We start from the raw sequence: 18,799 nt of genomic DNA, 5'->3' as shown, positions 1-18,799 counted from the left end.
TCATTGTGCCAAAAACTAGCACCAATCACAACAGGTATTTGAAAAGACATCACCTGTCTGCATCGTAAATCATTGTGCCAAAAACTAGCACCACTGTTAAAACAGCAAGCATCAACATCTTGTTTACGTTATCATTGAAAACATTTATGTTGCCTTTATTGGGCTTTTCATCAACCTCTCGCTCTTACTTTTATAGACTTATTCACATTATGCGGGCCGCAAAAGCGCAGAGCGCTGTTAGAATGCCAGGGCGGGACTAGTGCCCAGCTAAGACGTGGTGAGCGGCTAGAAAAGATGGACCGCATCCGCCATCTCCCAGACTAGCACAGTTTAGGACGGCAAAAAAACGGTTGCCACCTCAAGAGCACCGGCTAGGGCGGGAGAAAGGGTGAGAGAGGAATGTCTTGCGCGGCAGCGACGTTGGAAGGGAAGAGAGAGAGAGAGAGAGAGAGAGAGAGAGAGAGAGAGAGAGAGAGAGAGAGAGAGAGAGAGAGAGAGAGAGAGAGAGAGAGAGAGAGAGAGAGAGAGAGAGAGAGAGAGAGAGAGAGAGAGAGAGAGAGAGAGAGAGAGAGAGACCAGGATCCTTGCTGAGCTCTCGACTCACTTGCCTGAATTTTTAAATATCTTAACACACCTTACAAATCTACAGACTCCGGATGTCAAATCCCTAACACTGACAAGGAAAACGCATCAAACAAAAAACTGTAATCAATGCCACAAAATTCCAATATTTTGATTCATTACAGTGCTTAATTATACTGAAGCCGAATTCCCGCTTACTCGCAATCTCGCCCCCCCCCCTAATCTCGCTTTACCCAAAGGGCAGCGGTGTCGTTCTACATATAGACCGGTCAAACGGAAACACCGTCTCCATTCACTTTACAGTATGATCCGATGTTAGCAGGCAAGAGCCTAACAAGCCTTTTCCTCCTCTTTAGAATATAATTTCTTGCGATCGCGCCTGGTTTAACGGTCACGCCGCGAGCTGACCCGTGAGGGAGCTCAGTCAGTTGACTGCGCGAACTGTCACACCTAATGCTAAGTATCTGTCCCATCATCACACAGAGCGACGGATCCAATCACATACAAAAAGTCCGTCCGTTCCTTACAGACCTATCACAACGGAGCGCGCTAGTTATGGGAAGTCCACGTGTGGGGATGGACGGCGCGTATGACGGGCAGCACAGCCAACTGAATAGAAAGTCAGATACAGGTCATCTCCCATACACCGGGAAACTGAAGTTGAACGTATATTGACTGGAACCTGCTCACTCGAACATTGGTCTGTGCAAGAAAATCCTAGGTTTAATGGACAGAACGCAATGGCATTGAGACGGTACAAATGACAATGAATGTGTGGCTCCGTTTGACTGACTGTGACTCCATTCGATCCATCTGACTGACCAGCGACCCCTCCGACTGATATGTGACCCCGACTGTGACCCACCTGACTGCCCGGTAGACTGTGAGATAAATGACCTATTACCACCCCTCCCCCTCCCACCGCCAGGCCGATCTGTTACCCCGTCTAACTGACCTGTGACCCCAGCTGTGACCAGTCTGACATATGACCCGACTGTGACCAATCTGACTGACCTGTGACCCAATGTGACCCGTCTAACCTATGACTCCGACTGTGACCCCATTTGACTGACCTGTAACGCCCTGTGACCGGTCAAACCGACCTGTAACTTCGACTGTGACCCCGACTGCGACCCGTCTGACTGACCTGTGACCTTCATGTTGGTCTGGCAGGGCGCCGTGCACGACGGACAGTTAGTGGGGAACGTGAGTACCTCTCCCTTCAGCATGTCGGGGGTGACATTGTCCGGATCCACCCGGTCCGGGTCCGGATCCTGACGGGAAGAGAGGGGAGGTGGTCAGATCAGCTGCACCGGGGGTGTTACACAACACACATGGACCGAGAGGTCTGCTGTCGGTACACAGGGCTGAGGGCTGTCGGGACTGCGCATCAACGGTCAACACCTGTGACAACATGACAATGAAGAAGTGTGTAGCTTTAGGATCAGCATATTTAAATACGACAATAAGTGGCACGTTATAATATAAGGCCATTCAGTGCTCAAAGAAAGCGCCACTTATATTGTTTGGGCTGAATAATGAACGAGTCCGACAACACTTCAGAAGCACAAGTAAGCTAGCGTCACTCGCTCTGACACGTTCGCGCCAACACTTGATATTGCACAAAGATGAAGCAAAAACAAAACCCATCAGCGCCAACAGTGTTATAATGCACAAAGTACTAAACACCTTCTAGAACGAACCGCATGCGCACGTGAATGTAACATTTGAATGAGCACAATACTGTCGATAAATCGCGGTCACTATACTATCACAGAGCAATGAGCTGAAGGGTTTGCCGCGGTCCCGGACGCCAATGATGGGTCGTTAGTAATGCACAGCGGTACAGGGGGTAAGGTCTATGATCATCCCGTGACCTCCACGTCCTCTTCCACCACTTCCACCCCTCCACCGGACCGCCGGGAGCCGACCGGCTGGCTCTGAGAGCCGTGACCGATGGGCACCGCCGCCGGGCCGCCGGGACGGGCCGACGGCCAGACGACCGTGATGTATGCTCACTATCGGTCGGCTTAGGGCGGCTGGACCGACCCAGCGCAACCGTACTGAAAGACCCAGGGCGGCTAGACCGAACCGGCACACTCCCATATACTATTTCAAGTAAGCAGCAGCCCAGCACACACCCACTTCCCCACTTAAGGTGATCCGGGACAGCCCAAGGCGGCCTGACACGCCCCGCCGACCGACCGGTGTAGGGCATCAGACAGTCGAAACTCGTCCCCCACCTGCCGTCTAGCCTATTCCCCGTGTCAGCGCACCTATCAGCCTTTAATGTGCTCACCGGGAGTTTTACGGACCAATACCAGCCACTGTGTGTATTTTGGGAGCCTATCGGAGCTCGGAGCGGTATTTCAACCGAGGCATGCAATATCAGAAATGTCTGTGGTGGTATGTTGCATCCGACGGGAATGCTCTGCAATGGTGCATATTAGTGGGAAGTTATACAAGACTCATGGTTCGCTTCGGTCTGTCGGGAAATGCACTGGGCTTGGAAGACCGAACAGCATAATTAAAAACAGAAGATGGGGTCGTAAATTTCTCAGGAAAATGATGAAGTCGACGCAAAACGCATCCTGGCGCGCCATATATCTAGAGTTTCTGGTCACAAAAACATCGTAAAACAGAACGTTGACCGGGTGTAAAATTACTCCCGCCGCAGACACGCAACCGGCATACGGAGGCAGGACAAAGATTCATAGTTCACACCGCACACGTCTGAGTATGACATTCCGAACTGCTTGTGTCAGATTGAAAACAGTGCGACATGTATACGTCAATGCCACGTTTAAAACATCCGTAATTCACCTTGGCCTGCATACCATTTCTTTGTCGAGCTCCCATCAAAGCTGGTCATTCACGAAGATATCATTTTATACGAACTTTCTTTGACCCTATCCTACCCCGTCCTCAATTCTGCAGGGCAGCACAATCAGAGTCGGACACTGCCTCTGAAGCCCAGCTCAGCGCTGACGCCCCCACCACTACGTGACGCCCCGCGGCCGGCAGCTCTAATCCCCTACAAACACCGCCGGGCGGCGCCGAAAACAGGCGTATCCCACGCGTCAACGCAATCATTAGGCGTTAGCGGGATCCGGCGGTATTAGCGCCCGGCGATAGCACAGCCGTGTCATCGACCGACGGCACGGCCGGGCCTCTGTCCGTCCCTACCTCTACCCTACCTTCCTGTAATTTGTTGTTCTGATCATATCCTTTCATGCCGCTCTGGTTTTGTCTATCGCTGGCAGCTGAGATGTGTAAGTAACGGGTAAGACCAGACTGAGTCCACCTTACACAGCCCTGGACCAGATGTGTCAACCACACGACACTACCCTGTATAACAGCGGCGACCCCCCGGGGTGGACCGGGCTGCTGAGAGGACAGCACGAAACTGAAAATAGCCCTCCCACAAAGACGTACTCATACACAAACATACGCGTGTGTGCACAGTGGGGACAGCAGAATAGAGTGGGCGAGAGTACAGAGAGCCAAGGGGAGAGAGGGTGGGGGAGAGAACAGAAAGACGCATACGACCACAGACTATTGTGGGCGAAACCAAACACAAAGAAAGGTGACCGAAACAAAAATAACCTCCCCCTACAAGGTGACATCCTTTCACGATTGTATCCTTCAGTTCCGTTGTCCACTGGGCCGATTTATTTGCCTGCCCACCTGGCCTAAATCAACGGAATCTCCGAGTTCACCAGCGAAATGGAAACAGACGACGGCGACATTGTAGACAAATCAAATAACGGAGCGGGGCGACAGCGTAGCGAGCTACCGGGATACAGAGCGGCGACGGGCGAAAAACAGCCGGACCGCCCGGCCGGCGGGGCTGCCGCTAGCACACCGGGCGACGCGTTCTCACCGGAACCGTCTCACCGTGGGAGCTCTCACATCAGGTATCTCTTAACCCGCTGTGTTCAGTGTGTTCTCACCGAATCCCCATGTCTCATGGCGTTCTCACCTCTGGCCTCCTCTACCGCACTGTTTTTTTACATCAGTCATTTTCTCACCGGCCCGTCTCTCACCTATCCATGAGGTTTTAACCGGCCGCTCTCACCAGGCGTCGCGTTCTCACCCAGTCTGTCTCCACTCTCACCTGTTTCTGTGATCCGTCGGTAAAGTCGTAGTTATCGTAGCTCGGTGTGATGCCCACCGCCTTGTCCTGCTCCCGGCTGCGACTGTAGTGAGTGGTGTGCAACTGGGGGTCGGCGGCCGGTGCCAGACGGTTCTCGATGTAACTGTTCCCAGACGGGTCATCCAGCACCTGTGACGGAGAGGGGTCGAGAGGTCAGGTCAGGTCAGTTCAGGTCAGATCAGCGGTCAGATGGTCAGGTGAAATAATTGACAAAAGAAACGCAAACGCAAATCGCGAGTTCAGCAAAAATATGCTAAAAATGTTGATGATATGCTGGCCAAATTGGGGCTCAAAGGCACCAGAAGCACATCATAGCTTGAGCCCCAGCACCGGTGAGTGGTTACTCCGCCTGGCTGGTACAGCGCTGGGACGGCAGTACGGCGTACTATGAGTTATGACTACAGTCTACAACAGGCGTGGCGCTCGGGTCCGGCGGAGTTGCCGACTGCGGACTGCCGCTCTCTATTCAGAACGCAAACAGTCCGACCGTTACGCCGCCCTTCCAGACCATAAAACCTTCCGACAGCATTTCACAGACTGAATACCGTCAGTGAAAAGTGCGGGCAAAACCACATCAGAAGAGCAGCGGCAGCTACTAAAAATATCCGCCTGATTACACATTAACCCGCGCCCTGCTGGGGGTCCTGGATTTCCACGCCCTGCTGGGGGGGGGGGGGGGGTTGAACACCCCCCCCCCTTGTAACTCGGCTCCTGGGCCACGTAGCGATACGCGGAAGGCGGCGTTCGAAAGAACGTAAAAAATAATGACGAAATCACTTCGGTCAATTTTTTGGTCAGGTCAAAGGTCAGGTCACCAGAGGTCATTGAAGGCAAAATTTCGCCGATTTCCAGGTCGAATGTCGAAAATTTCCAAGAAGCCAACGCATAACTCGGGAACCAATAGAGCTACAGCGCCGCGGAAAAGTGAATTCGATAGCCCTTTTAATGCCCTTTCTGAGTAATCCTCTCAGATTTGACCTAACGTCAACGGTTTTGCCTGCAGGGGGCAAAAACTGCAAAAATAGCCGATTTTTTCGGAAACAGTTTTTCTGCAATAACTTTTGACCCAAGCCTTGTACGAGCTTACTTTCACCGGCATCGTGTTCCTCTCGTCAAGACGCATCGAATGAATTATAACTTGACCTTGAAAGGTGAACTTGAAAATTTGACCTCAGGTCAAGGTCATGACCTGACCGGAAAGGGTCATGTTGCATATCAGTCGATCCGTATCGTCGAGCTGAACACATATAAGGCATTTTCATCGCTCTAGCATGCCTCTATCAAAAGTTATTTGCGAAAAACTTTTAGATACCATTCGTGACCTAAGATGACCTCAGGGCATAAACAAGGGTCACGGACACCATTTTCATGTTCAGTGTGTCTAAACCACTTGTAATTCGGTGTTTGGGAGTGTTTATAATGTCTTTCGTCCAAAAGAGACGCATTTCAATTTTCTCCCATTGACTTACTCGTATAATGGGAGGTCGTAAAATTGACCTGACCTTAGGTCATCGATATCAAAATTCTGAGATATACATTTTGTACATGCTATTGCTCTTAGCAATCGCTAAAAGTTTCAAAGCGATCGGTCACTCGGTGTAGCTATGACAGACATTGAAACATTTTATGGGGTGAGGTCACTTCAAATGACCCAGGCCCATGTCGTCCCCTATCTCCGCGTGTGTCCACTAACACGAATGACGTCACGCATGTGGGCGGAGCTATGGGCGGAGCCTAACGCACGCGGCAGTCCAAGCCGCCATATTTGAATTTATATTTTAATAGAATCTTGCCGATATTTTGGGTGAAGTCAATTTATATGGATAGCTTGGTGACAGTTTAGCTATACGAATAATAATTTATTATGGATGTGCGTATATTCAGCTTAGAATTGCAATTAAAGTTCCGCACCGCATAGATTCGAACTCGGGACCTTTGGAATACTGCGCGGGCACGCTAACCACTACACTACCGCGACCGCGCGGCGGCCGGCGGCAGGGAGGCTGCGGAGACATGGGGGGACTTTTTACGCTTTTGTGAAAAAAGCAAAAGATTTAGCGAAAAACACGTAATAGATAACTTGCAGAAAATTGTCTGCTCTTTCAGATAAGATGATTAGGTTTGATATATCTTGTGCAGACTTCATTCTACAGTGCTTCGAAAGTCGCTCATTTACATAGGGATTGAACGGGGCTTCGAGACTTGACTCCAAATGACGTCACGAGCTGACGTCACGAAAAGGTAGAATCGCCGGACGACCCTACCTGGTATATAGGGCCTTGAAATGACCTGGTGACCTGACCTTGAATGACATTGGTCTGAAATTTTCACAACAAGTGTAGAATTGATGTATGATAAGGTGTACCAAAAACGACGGCGTTTGAGATATTCGCGAAAAACCACAAGGGGGGGGGGGGTGTTCAAACACCCCCCCCCCCCAGCAGGGCGCGGGTTAACGTACCGTTCTCCTATTTCAGGATGGTTGGTTATTACTGCCCTTATATGATAGAAAAACAGAAAAGACGCTGCTCGTGGAAATGTTATGACAACGGTGGCCAGTGGCCACGATCTTCATCCAGTTATGCTCTTCACAAATTTAGTTTAGTCACTGGCGGATCCAGGGGGGGGCCACCGGGGCCATGGCCCCCCCCAAAAGCCTGAAAGGGGGGGCCAACATATCTTTTGGCCCCCCCCAAAACGCTTGAAGAAAAATTAATGTGAGATGGTTCAGTCCCACGCACAAGGGGGAAAAGCTCAAAAAATTGAGCGCTCAAAAAATTGAGTGGGCCCCATTATGAAGCAATAGGCGAAACGATGGTATTTTAAAATGCCTTTAGCGTCACACTACGGCAAATATCGTATCCAAATAAGGTATCAATGGCAAGAGAGAGCAACAAGGTTTCTTCTCGAACACTCGCCGTGATAATTTATATCGGTGTTTTTGGAAAGAAAATGCCCTAAAGACGCTCAACTTTTTGAGCGCCACTTGTCGTTCGGGACCGCGATACTCAATAAATTGAGCGCCACGACAGACGACAGTCAGCTGGCGCTCAAAAAATTGAGTGCCGGCCAGCATCTACACTCAATTTTTTGAGCGTTCTCCGTGACAGGTGAAGCCGGTACTGGCTGCCATTTTTGATGTTATGTTCGTTGAAATACGTTAAACTGAGTTGAAACAGAAATGCAGGAAGTTGAATGCTACGTGGTACCTAAACTTTTCACAAACCCATGGCATCATGTCACATTTTCCGCTAGTAGTGTTATCGGTCGGCTTTCGGATTCGGCACACCTCAAATAATTATACAGGGCTTGAATAATCCGTATGAATACTGTATTGATATTCTCTGACTGTACTGGGAGAAGGGAATACGTGAATACAGAAAGATATCCACCCACGCTTGAATATTGGAGAATTATAGCAGGAAAAACTGTATTGCCACGGTTACAACTTACAAGGCCATCGGCCGCAAACAAACAAAAATACTATACAATGTGGGTTAGATTCACAAACATCATCAAGTGTGGAACACAGAGACGAGCAAAACAACATCACATTATCGCATGCCAGCCCGACCACATTGGAACCGGGTGACCTGCGACCGGAACCTGCGTCTTGCCAGCATACATCACAAAAGCAGGAGGCAGTGTCGTACTGCTTTGATCCAAAATATGCCATATAACAAATGATATAAACGACCTAAGCTCGGACTAAGCTAATCATTATCAAATCCTTAACATGTAAGGGACGAATGGAAACATCGAGTCTCAGACCAGCAGTAGCAACCATCACAGTAGCAACATCACAAAGAACACGCGGCATTATCAGACAGCCGTTTTGTTATTGGGCTACAGGCGGCGACGGCGTGGTTGCAGACCAGCTGCGAGGTAACGGCGTGCGGGCAAAAGGCGCGGGCACACCTCCATGTGGCCGTACGGACAGTACGCGGTCGGCGTCGCATAGTGGGCGGCATCGGGCTGTCCCGGGGCCGTCGAAGCCGCACAGGTTGTCGGCGCATGTGGGCGCGCGCGGTCACCACGGCCAGCTGCTCACCGCCAGCACAGACTGCGCAGCGTCGCCGCTCCGCCGGCCAGAACACGCAGACAACCCTTCTTGCAGTCGCACAACACGTCGCCAAACTCATTCACCTGCTCCACCATGTTGTTGATGTCACCGAGTCGTTCAAGTTGTGGCTCGTGCCGTCGAGCATGACCTGCCCGATCGGACACGGGTCAGCGGCTTCTTCTGCTCCAGCGAAGTCTTCATCTTGGTGACGTCTTGCTGATCTCCACAAAGGCTGAGCAGATGACCTTACCCACAGGGACGGCCGACGTCCTCGCCAGCGACCGCTTGGCTGTGCAGACCTGCCAGAAAAAGAAAAGCTGTTTGGTGATCTCAAACGATTTTTTCTTTATGCAGTGGAACAAAATGGAAAATATGTCATACAACAGGAACTAAAAAAAGATGCAGCCTAGGTCGTCTAAGAAATGGGTGCAACATTGATAAAATTCTTCATTGAATGAATTCTGCAAATGCTTTTAAGTTTTGATAAAATGTGTGGTGATTATAACTTATAAGGAGGCCACTTTACTATAAAATTGCTCAGGATTCCTTATCTGGACCTGTCAAAAAATCCTGACTGCACACCAACAATGAGCATTAAATCCGAAACCTCTGCCAGGTACCTAGGGATAATTAAATTCTGATTCAGGAAAATATTTCACATCATACAAATAAAAACCTTTACTATATTGAAACTGAAAATGTGATGCCGATCCAGTGACCTAAGGGTCTCAAAGTATAATAATGAATTAATCTATTATAAATTTGGTGGTGACTGTCGACTGGCGTCTGGCGGCCTAGACCTTGAGGCTTGAAAGTGGCCTTCCTTTTCCGTTGACTCCGATCCTCCAGATGGAAATGATAATATAAAGGATCATTTTTATCTTATTTCATATGAGCCAGTCAGCAAAGTGGCTATCCTGTTTCAGCATTCACACACATAATAGTTGACTGTAAGTCTCTCATGCTGTCAGTGTTGTGAAGTAACGAAGGAGTTGAGTTTTGTTGATTATAAATTGTGATGTTATGTAAAGGACTGGAATATGAATGTGAAAACTATGGAAACATATTGGCAGAGTATTGTCACTTACTATCAGGACATATGGATAGAGAATACATTCAAATTAATAAGAAATGCCAAATATCAAGGTACTCAATCACTGATAGGAGTGGACTATCATATGTTTTAATGTCAATTATATGAAAGTTAAGACTGAAACTACCTTTTACCTCATCATACCTAATGAAAAATTGTGTGAAGAAAACATTCACAGGCTCTTTGAAGCACTTAGACCACTAAAAAACAAAAATTTTCACGTAAATATGTTGTGTCTCCTTCCTTCAAAACATCATATCGGATGGCGCCACTTTCGTCGACAGTTACTTATCTGCACGCAAATCGAGGAAAACGTGAATTGATTGACGTTTACGTGTTTCCAAATTTAAAATCACAGCATATTCAAACTTTTCAGTGTACCTTTTAACATCTAAATATAACTAAAACGATAAAAACTTACCTTCAACACGAGGACGACGACAACCACGCGACCGGAGACGTCGCGACGAAATAAACAAACGGCGCCGCCAAATGAAAAATATTCTCCGATATGCGTAATGTGAAATTGAGTCGCAATCATTTTGGGTAGTATGAAAAATGCTCTTTCCAACAGAACCCTAGTAAAAAACGTGAATGAACAAAAAATAACTTTTATTTCGACATAAATATTGGCCTGTTTTTAAGTCATTCTGGTATGCCGTAAGATTTCGACCAATAAATTGGTGTTCCCCCAATCATTGAAGCTTGAGCAGTGAAAAATATGAAAGCCTAATCTGTTTTGCATCATTAGTGATTCGCCTAGGGTGTTGCCATTTCTCCCTAGGTGTTGCGAGTTGCTTTTGCAAAACGTGTTCCTGAAACGGCTCAATTTTTTGAGCCCTCAACATTACGCCTATGGGAGCCTCTGACGTCACACGCTCAATATTTTGAGCGCTCAATAATTTGAGCTTTTCCCCCTTGTGCGTGGGACTGGGTTGCGTAGTAGATACCTACTAGAATCAGCAGCGTGATTCAATAGCGTAGAGAAAGTCAGGGGTGCGGGAACTACTTTCAGACTGGGGGGGGGGGGGGGGGGGGGCACACCATAATAGAGATCAACCTAGGGTCCCCCCAAATCTAGTTTCTCACCGGTTTTAGGCCACTTATTTTTCATCTCTTGGCTTTTTCAACAAAAAAGAAAACATTTGCAAAAAGGGCGGTATTCCGTCTGAAAGTTGTGGTGGCACCGCCCCCCACTGGTGGATTCAGGGAGGGGCCACCGGGGCCATGGCCCCCCAAAAGCCTGGAAGGGGGGCCAACATATCTTTTGGCCCCCCTCCCAAAACGCTTGAAGAAAAATTAATGTGAGAAGGTTGCGTAGTAGATACCTAAAAGTTAGAATCACCGGCGTGATTCAATAGCGTAGAGAAACTCAGGGGTGCGGGAACTACTTTCAGACTGGGGGGGGGGGCACGCCATAACAGAGGTCAACCTAGGGTCCCCCCCCCCCCCCGAATCTAGTTTTCTCACCGGTTTCGGGCCACTTATTTTTCATCCCTTGGCTTTTTTCAACAAAAAAAGAAAACATTTGCAAAAAATGGGGTATTCCGTCTGAAAGTTGTGGGGGCACCGCCCCCACGGCCCCATAGTTGGGGGGGTGGGCAAGCTGTCCCCACTGCCCCGGTTCCCGTGCCTATGGAGAAACTACCTGGTTTACTAGCTTCCTTCATAAAGTGTCGTCATGTCTTGTCGTCACCCGAGAATGTCTTATTGCATATATATCGATTGAACTGTCAAGTTAACAAACTTGCTCTGGCAGCCTGACCTGACATGACCCGGCAATTTTTCATTCACGGAATATGCGCAATAATTTTTTTAGGAACACTCACTGAGTTGGCGTTGAAAAGCTTGTTTTGTTTGGTAATTGTACAAGAAGCATATCATGGACCTTTTTGTCCCTTCCCGTGAAACGGTAAAAGACTTATTTCGGTCAGAGCTCAGGCCAATCTCTAAGGGGTCAGTCGGGTCACTTATTTCTTAAAAGGGTCCTTACGGCATCCAAGGACCAATTCCGGCTTTTGAGTGCACCACATCAGCATTTGATGCTGCGACATATGGTGAAATATGAATATATGTTACAGGCCGTATGAAAATTGTCCGTTTGCAAACGGCCTGGCCCAGTCAGGGCATATGAAACAGCCTGAAAACACCGGCCGTTTGCAAACCATGACCTGAAATATCAGACCGTTTGAAAACGGCCTAGTTAGTTTCGGCCTAGCGGATCCAGGGGGGCCACTGGGTCATGCCCCCAAGCCTGAAAGGGGGCAACATGTATTTTGGCCCCCAAGGCCCAAAAACACTTAAGAAATATGAATGTGAGAAAGTAGCGTAGTAGGTAGAAACTACCGTATCATTAAAAATATGTGAGCTTGAGTGTTGGTCTCGTCTTCACCCAAGAAGTTCTTATTGCATACTTTACCTCTCGATCGACGCGTGAAGTTATCGTGTAAGTTATCATGAATCCGATCGCGACGAAACTTTAGCACCCTCATGTTGACAAAGTCTGAAAATTTCATGACCCTGACCCAAGTGACCTTTGACCTGTGGCCTATTTCTCGAGACTATCCGTGCGTTCGGAGAGCATGGAATATTCACCGTCCCCTGGAATATTCCCCGTGCCGCGTTCGGAGGCGTATCTCTCTGAACGGCCAATCTCCGGGAATGTTCCGCGCGCATGGAGTATTCCACGGATTCCACGTGGAATGTGCCTCTCCGAACGCACCATATGTTTGGCCATGTTTGAGGCCATGTTTGGCCGGAATCGCGATTCCGCGTATGTCGGCTCACATTATCCGCTCGTTTACAGTCTTTTCGTGGTTTAAAACGCTCAAACATGTGAAATGATGTTGGTCCCAACCATTGTGGTAGGTGTCAATGTCACCTTAGGGTCAAGTCAGGTCATTGACCTTTGATGACCTCGGTGCACTTTTCCGAGTTTAACATGTTTCTAGGATAGTTTCGTTTAGCTGATTTTGAATTTAGCATTTAGCAACCATTTGAACATTTACGAAGTAGTTTTGATGCCTTCGTATCATGTTACGTAGCTGCCAGTGGTAGTCGGACACCTGCTACACGGACGCCCATAAGTACTGGTTGACCTGGTTGACCTGACCTGGCCTGCCCCGACATGGCCTAAAGGCATGAAGACATCATCTATGATCCAAACTAACATGAAATTCGTGATCAGCACAAAAAAATCTATTACAGCCTTACTTTAGGAGGTTCTGACAGGCCCTGATTTTCCCGTCCTTTGGGTCTGTGACCTGACCTGGGCGGTGTTTCACGGCACGCTGCCAGCGCTGTTGGCACTTTTGGTTTCCATGGAGACATCAACTAGCCTATACCTACAACACTACCGAAGGTTGACCTTAGCTCGCGGAATGCGCTGGCAGCGGCTGGCAGCGCGACCGTGAAACACCGCCCTGGAAGGTCAACCAATGACCAAGGACCTTAAAATCGGGTATCATCGGCTTCCTCTCGTCACTCACAGGCAACACACTCGTTTTTTCCGCGAGCTCTAGCTTGATCAGGGGCCGAACGGCAGAGAGGTTCAACCGACACCTCCCAGCCCGCGAAGGCTGCGCCAAGCACCGACCCGGAGCGGTGGTCGACAAAAGCAATTTGAAGTGTTTTCAAAGTAATATTAAGGCACGGGTTGAGTGGGCTACCATTTCTCTCTCCATTTTTTTTAGTTTAAAAAAAATTATCGTTTCAGGGCTGTGACGAAAAATAAGTGGCCTAAATCCGATGAGAAAACAGGATTTGGGGGTACCCTAGGTTTGGCTCCTTGCACGAGTTGGCCCCCCCCAAAACGCAAGTCTGGATCCGCCAGTGAGTTTAGTTTACAGGCAAAACCTCCATGGCTAATGTCAGCACCTGCTGTCATCCCAGGACTAACATGTACCTAAATACAACTCAACTGAGCTCTACAACTCTCACTAACACATCCTCTCGTCACCCCGACCCCATCCCCATCGTCTATTTACCATCGTGGCCGGTGCGCGGAGTTCAATGACGTCCTTCAGTCGCCCGATGAACTGGTCAATCTTGTCAGCGGCGTCCGCGTCCAGGGCGCGCCGCACGGGCTGATCGGACGCCAGGTCGTCCGCCGTTCGACTTAGTATGCCCTCCACGGTGGTCACCTCTGAGGAGTGACGGGGAGGGACGGTCTCGTGATAAAGGCATGCTAGACTGACTGGAGCGCCACCTAGGTTCAATGGAGGGATGTGATTCAATGTGGAAACGTCCGCCAGGGGGACGATTCCACTAGCATCAATTTCATAACCAGTATTTCCACCTGAAAACACTGGAATAAAAACGTAAACATCGCAAATCATTATTGTAGCTGTCAACATCAAATTCAAATGAAGTGACTTTGTAAAAACGACCTACTGATGACTTTCTGACCTGCTTTTTTGGCAGTATTTGGTATTTCCAGCTCCAGTTCTGGTACTGAGATGATGGCATATTCAGACTTGACCACGGTCCTGTTCATGTCCTCAGCAGACTTCAGCTCCAGCTGGCCATCAGACAGACAAGAAAATTAAATTGTGTGCCAGAAAAACAGAAGCACCAGACCTCTAGTGGGTGAAGAAGCAAACAATAATTGAATAAAGCTAAGTTACAAGCCTTCAGTAAATGGATGGGACACAAATAGACTAATAGAAATTTCAGGCAAAGAACTAAATAAGCATGTACAAATTGGCAAACACCACCTCCTCACTTTGTTCCATGCTGATAACTTACCTTGATGGTTATTCCTTTATCCTGGATTTCCTGCCCAGACTGTATTTCATTGTTTTTGTAGCCACATTCTGGGCACTCAAAGGACATGAGAATGACTTCCTTGTAGAACGGTATCTTGGTGAGCAGAAGTCGAGTTGTGCCCTAGAAATCGGTCATAGGTATGTGAATAACTGACTTGGGCATAGGAAAACTGCATAAAAATGACAACATACACCCTATTCATATATATAATAAGAAACAAGCATGTTTAATCAGATTGCCTAAGCCGAACAAAAGACATATGTACGTTTCTGAAAAAAAAGATGAAAATGATCAAACATCAAGCTTAAGACCAATCAATGGCCATATATTGTAGACATACAATGCTCAGCTACATGCATATTGATGCTCACATTTTTCTGGCAGTTCATACACAGGCTCTCGATCTCACTAGTGCCTGCTTCCGTCTGGTCTGCTGACAGCTCTTCGAAAACAGTGCCCATTTTGGCAGAAGTTGCTGGTCAATGCCCTGTGGATATGGCAAGAAATCATAACATCAGCAAAAGTAGCCGATGTGGCACCTTGTCAAAAATCAGGCATCACACTGCTCCAGCCACCTTGTTACAAGAAAATATGACACCTGAATGACAATTTATGTGGGCACCAATTCTGAATTCAATTTCAAATTGAAATTGAAATGTCAGCAAAGTTAAAAGAGAAGAATGAGAGCTAAGATGAAAGTGCAGGTATACTGTGAATTACTCCACAAACAAATAAACTAACTTGTCTGGCGATTGTCAAATTACCACATTACACACTCTTACACGTTGAAACCTATTCAACGCGCGCAGGCGCTTCTCGTGTCACACACGCTATTCCGTAAGGCTGATTCACCGATCAGAATACATACAATATGCGACCTTACGTACGCTTCGAGAAGATTCATAACAGCAAATGTCGCAGTCGCGTCACAGTCATCGCAATTCTTTGCTACCAAACGAAGGTTTTTCATTACACTTCCTAACATCGAAGGCACCGTTGAGCTGCAACTCCATTCCTCAGGTAAGTCAAGTGCGGACCGACTGAAATGAGAAGTTTTTACAACTCTGAAACCCCATCCCCTACACCTGACTTTGAGAGCAACTTCTGTCGAGTCGAGGACCTAGCTTTGGGACCGGCTCCGGCAGCTCAAAGTTGGCTCAAAGCTGCACCTTATCTAACTTGATTTTGGATTGTGCAGTGGCGGCGGATTCGATTTTGGCGTGGGGGGGCAAGATCCCAGTCGAGATGATGTCATAGGCGGATTCAGAAAGGCGTTTTCGACGCTGTAGGGGACATACCCCCCCCCCCCAAAAAGTGTCCAAAATCCAAAAACTCCTCGGATTTCGATTCCTTACGATTAGATGGTTTTTTCGATTCCATACTGCTGAACAGCAAATAGCAAAAAAAAAACTGATAAAAGTGTTTTTATTAGGAAACATAAGGTACGTTTTGTCTATTTCGGGCGATGCAGAGGCCAGGGGGAGGGGGAGTAAATATTTGCTTTAAATGCCCGCTCCCTGGATCCGCCAGTGGAGGATGTAACGCTTTTCGTATTGCTGTATTAGAAAAAAGCTCCAATGGGAGAAATTGTGCCATAACCCGATCGCATATCAGATGTTGAAGAACGGTGCCAAACCTTTTGAAGTAGGCGAGCGCTATTCTTTGCAATGAGGTAACTCGTTACCATTTCCTCTGTTCATTTTACGTTCGATTTCCGTTTAACCTTCCTTTAAAAAGTATTTCTGAGACAGATATCAAATCAACTGAAACTAGCTCACAGCGGGAGGAGACCGCTCAAACATTCAGAGACAGTCGGTCGCATCTAAACCTATTGGGACAGCGATCCGCCAGAAACCCTCCCCCAAGGCAGTAGTTCGCCAAATAAGCTCACCGAGACGGGCTGTCTCGATGGGTTTATATTATACATACAGTAAGCCTACAGCAAGGCTTAACTAAGGCCCAAACGCTCGTCAAGCTGGGAACGGAGGGCTGAGGTGAGGGAGCGTGGCGGCGGGCTGGGGTGAAGGAACGGTGGACTGGAACGAGAATCCACAAGCTCTGGGTGGGGCGCTTCTTTATCAGGGCCTTAGGGTGCGCTGACTGCGGTAAGGTCCAAATTATCACACCAAATTTTGCCACGACATCTACCGGTTCAGGCACTCGAATTTCGAAAATCAGCGGCCAGTGATATCTGCAAAGACGAAGCATTTCCAACCCAGCTTCAGCCTGGTGTCAGGGCGCCTCAGGTGGCTTTAATTACAGTTGCACATACCAAACGACCTCAGTGCAGCCAGTCTGTGGCCGAAACCATTCGGAACAGATTTCAACCAAAAGTGAGACATGGTTAGTGCTATCGTTAAGTGCCATTATAGACTTGGGTCCCGTTGGCTTGACCCACTGGAAGGTGGTAGTTATCGGACGCTGCGGGGCATACTCATTTTTCCAAAATGCCTTAGATTTTACTTTCGTGTTCATAGGCGGCGGAACGGGGAGGGCACCGGGGGCCCGGGGCACCGTGCACCCCTTTGATGTTGGCATTTTAACGTTAGCCCTATGGGCGTTGCAAGGAAAGAATGGAACCAAAAGTCGGCAGTGCCCCCCCCCCTTAATTGAAGGTGTTCCGCCGCTACTGTTCGTGTTTGATGCTCTTTATTCTATAGCCAGCCTTTAGACAGAGGGGGCCCACTAATGATCAGTGCCCTAACCCCAGGGGGGTTCGAGTCCCGTGCCTTCAGCATTACGAAAAATGGCAACAGCCCGTGAGCAGCATCAGCGCTCACGCACATGTTCAAGGAAAACAACGTGTAATTAGCTGCTGACGACGGCCCTCTCCACCAATCAGCGCTCGGTATCTCGAGCGCTGATTGGCTGGTAGCAAACGCGTCATATGTGGGTCTCATTTTTTGCTATCAGTGAACGCGTTATTTAATACACAGTGGCCTATGGAGAATGGCACGCGGAATGGAAGGTCAGTGTTTTATTGCTTCGTACATGCGAATGGGGGTATTTGAGTGGCATTTGACACCATTTTCGAAATCTACAGTGAATTTCTGATCGACTCATGTATATATTTTTATGACTTTGACAGTATTAGTGCTACTTAGTTGGAGTTTTATGTTGGTGTTGTTTCTCTCGACCTTTGTCTTGTACTTTAATGATATCTTTTCTCGAAAGTGCTTGCCATAACCAGGTCTAAACTGTATCTGTATAAAGGGAATATGTGTTGGATATGAGGGGAAAGCAGTAATGACCATTCTGCCTATCAAACTGCCAGAAGGTGTGCTTGTAAGGTGATTGAAACTGCAGTACGGGTTGCAGATGTGGGTTTGACATTAGCATTGTTGTTGTAACCCCACTTGCTCTAATAAAATGGCAACATGGGGTTATGTACACACTATTGCACAGCCTGGTATCAAGCTGGTTGATATGTGGAGGATAATGAAAGCATAAAAGAATAGGAGCGTTGCGTCTTGTGACTTATGTCAAGTCATTTTAAATCGAATGATTGTGATTGTAACTTTTACTTCAATTATTATTGCAAGTTTTGACCTTTTTAATCATCAATTTTTATGTGTACCAATTTCATATGCCTGTGTTATGTCTGTGCGGTTTTGTGCAGTGTGCGTGTCTTGAAACAAACCAATTTATTTTGTACCTTTTTGTACTTCAATAAATGTATGTCAAAGCCAGGACAAAAATGTCATGTCTATTATCATTGACACTACTACAGCTAACTTTGCCTGTATTCCTATCTTTCAGAGGCATTCAATTCAATCTGCTTTCCAGTGCAGTACCAAGGAGGCTGCAACTGAAACTCGCACAAAGGCAATCAAGTGTCACTTCATCAGCCTACAGTAACAGCCCATCTGTAATCAAGATATGGATGAAGGGGCATAGAAGAACAACCAGTTCAAACATGAAAAGATTGTATTTTGTTTTGGACTATTTCTTAGCTTAACAGAACAGTACACTTGCTGCTTTTTATGTTTGCCCTGTGTGCAGTTTTGAATAATTTTGACCATGAGATGCTTTTTACAATTATTCTCTTTACATAAGCTTCCTTTGTCATGCATGTGTAATTTTGAGTTTACATGCATGATGTAGGCACATTTCCCTTGGCTTCATAGAAGTTAAAACT

The 18,799-nt window shown here is 47.6% G+C and overlaps 1 protein-coding gene across 5 annotated transcripts in view; it reads right to left on the bottom strand.

Annotated features, from left to right (window-relative positions):
- The window catches only part of LOC122390657 (zinc finger protein ZPR1-like), a 47,679-nt gene extending 32,189 nt beyond the window's left edge, over nt 1-15,490 (bottom strand). Inside the window, exons 1-7 of one of the 5 annotated variants that reach the window (XM_043383808.1) lie at nt 15,438-15,490; nt 15,033-15,148; nt 14,641-14,781; nt 14,302-14,413; nt 13,881-14,038; nt 4,700-4,867; nt 1,730-1,856 (exon numbers count right to left, since the gene is read on the bottom strand). In XM_043383808.1, the coding sequence (XP_043239743.1) occupies nt 1,730-1,856; nt 4,700-4,867; nt 13,881-14,038; nt 14,302-14,413; nt 14,641-14,781; nt 15,033-15,122 (796 nt within the window). In that variant the 5' untranslated portion in view covers nt 15,123-15,148; nt 15,438-15,490. Of the gene's footprint in view, nt 1-1,729; nt 1,857-4,699; nt 4,868-13,880; nt 14,039-14,301; nt 14,414-14,640; nt 14,782-15,032; nt 15,149-15,381 lie in introns of all 5 variants that reach the window. The other 4 variants (XM_043383807.1, XM_043383805.1, XM_043383806.1 and 1 more) reach the window with 4 other exon arrangements.
- Nucleotides 15,491-18,799: the final 3,309 nt, after the last annotated feature.

Source organism: Amphibalanus amphitrite, unplaced genomic scaffold (assembly GCF_019059575.1).
Source record: "Amphibalanus amphitrite isolate SeventyFive unplaced genomic scaffold, NRLGWU_Aamphi_draft 000404F_arrow, whole genome shotgun sequence".
NCBI classification, from domain to species: Eukaryota; Metazoa; Arthropoda; class Thecostraca; order Balanomorpha; family Balanidae; genus Amphibalanus; species Amphibalanus amphitrite.
The sequence above is the reverse complement of the archived record's forward strand: the minus strand, read 5'-3'. Positions and strand labels throughout refer to the sequence as shown.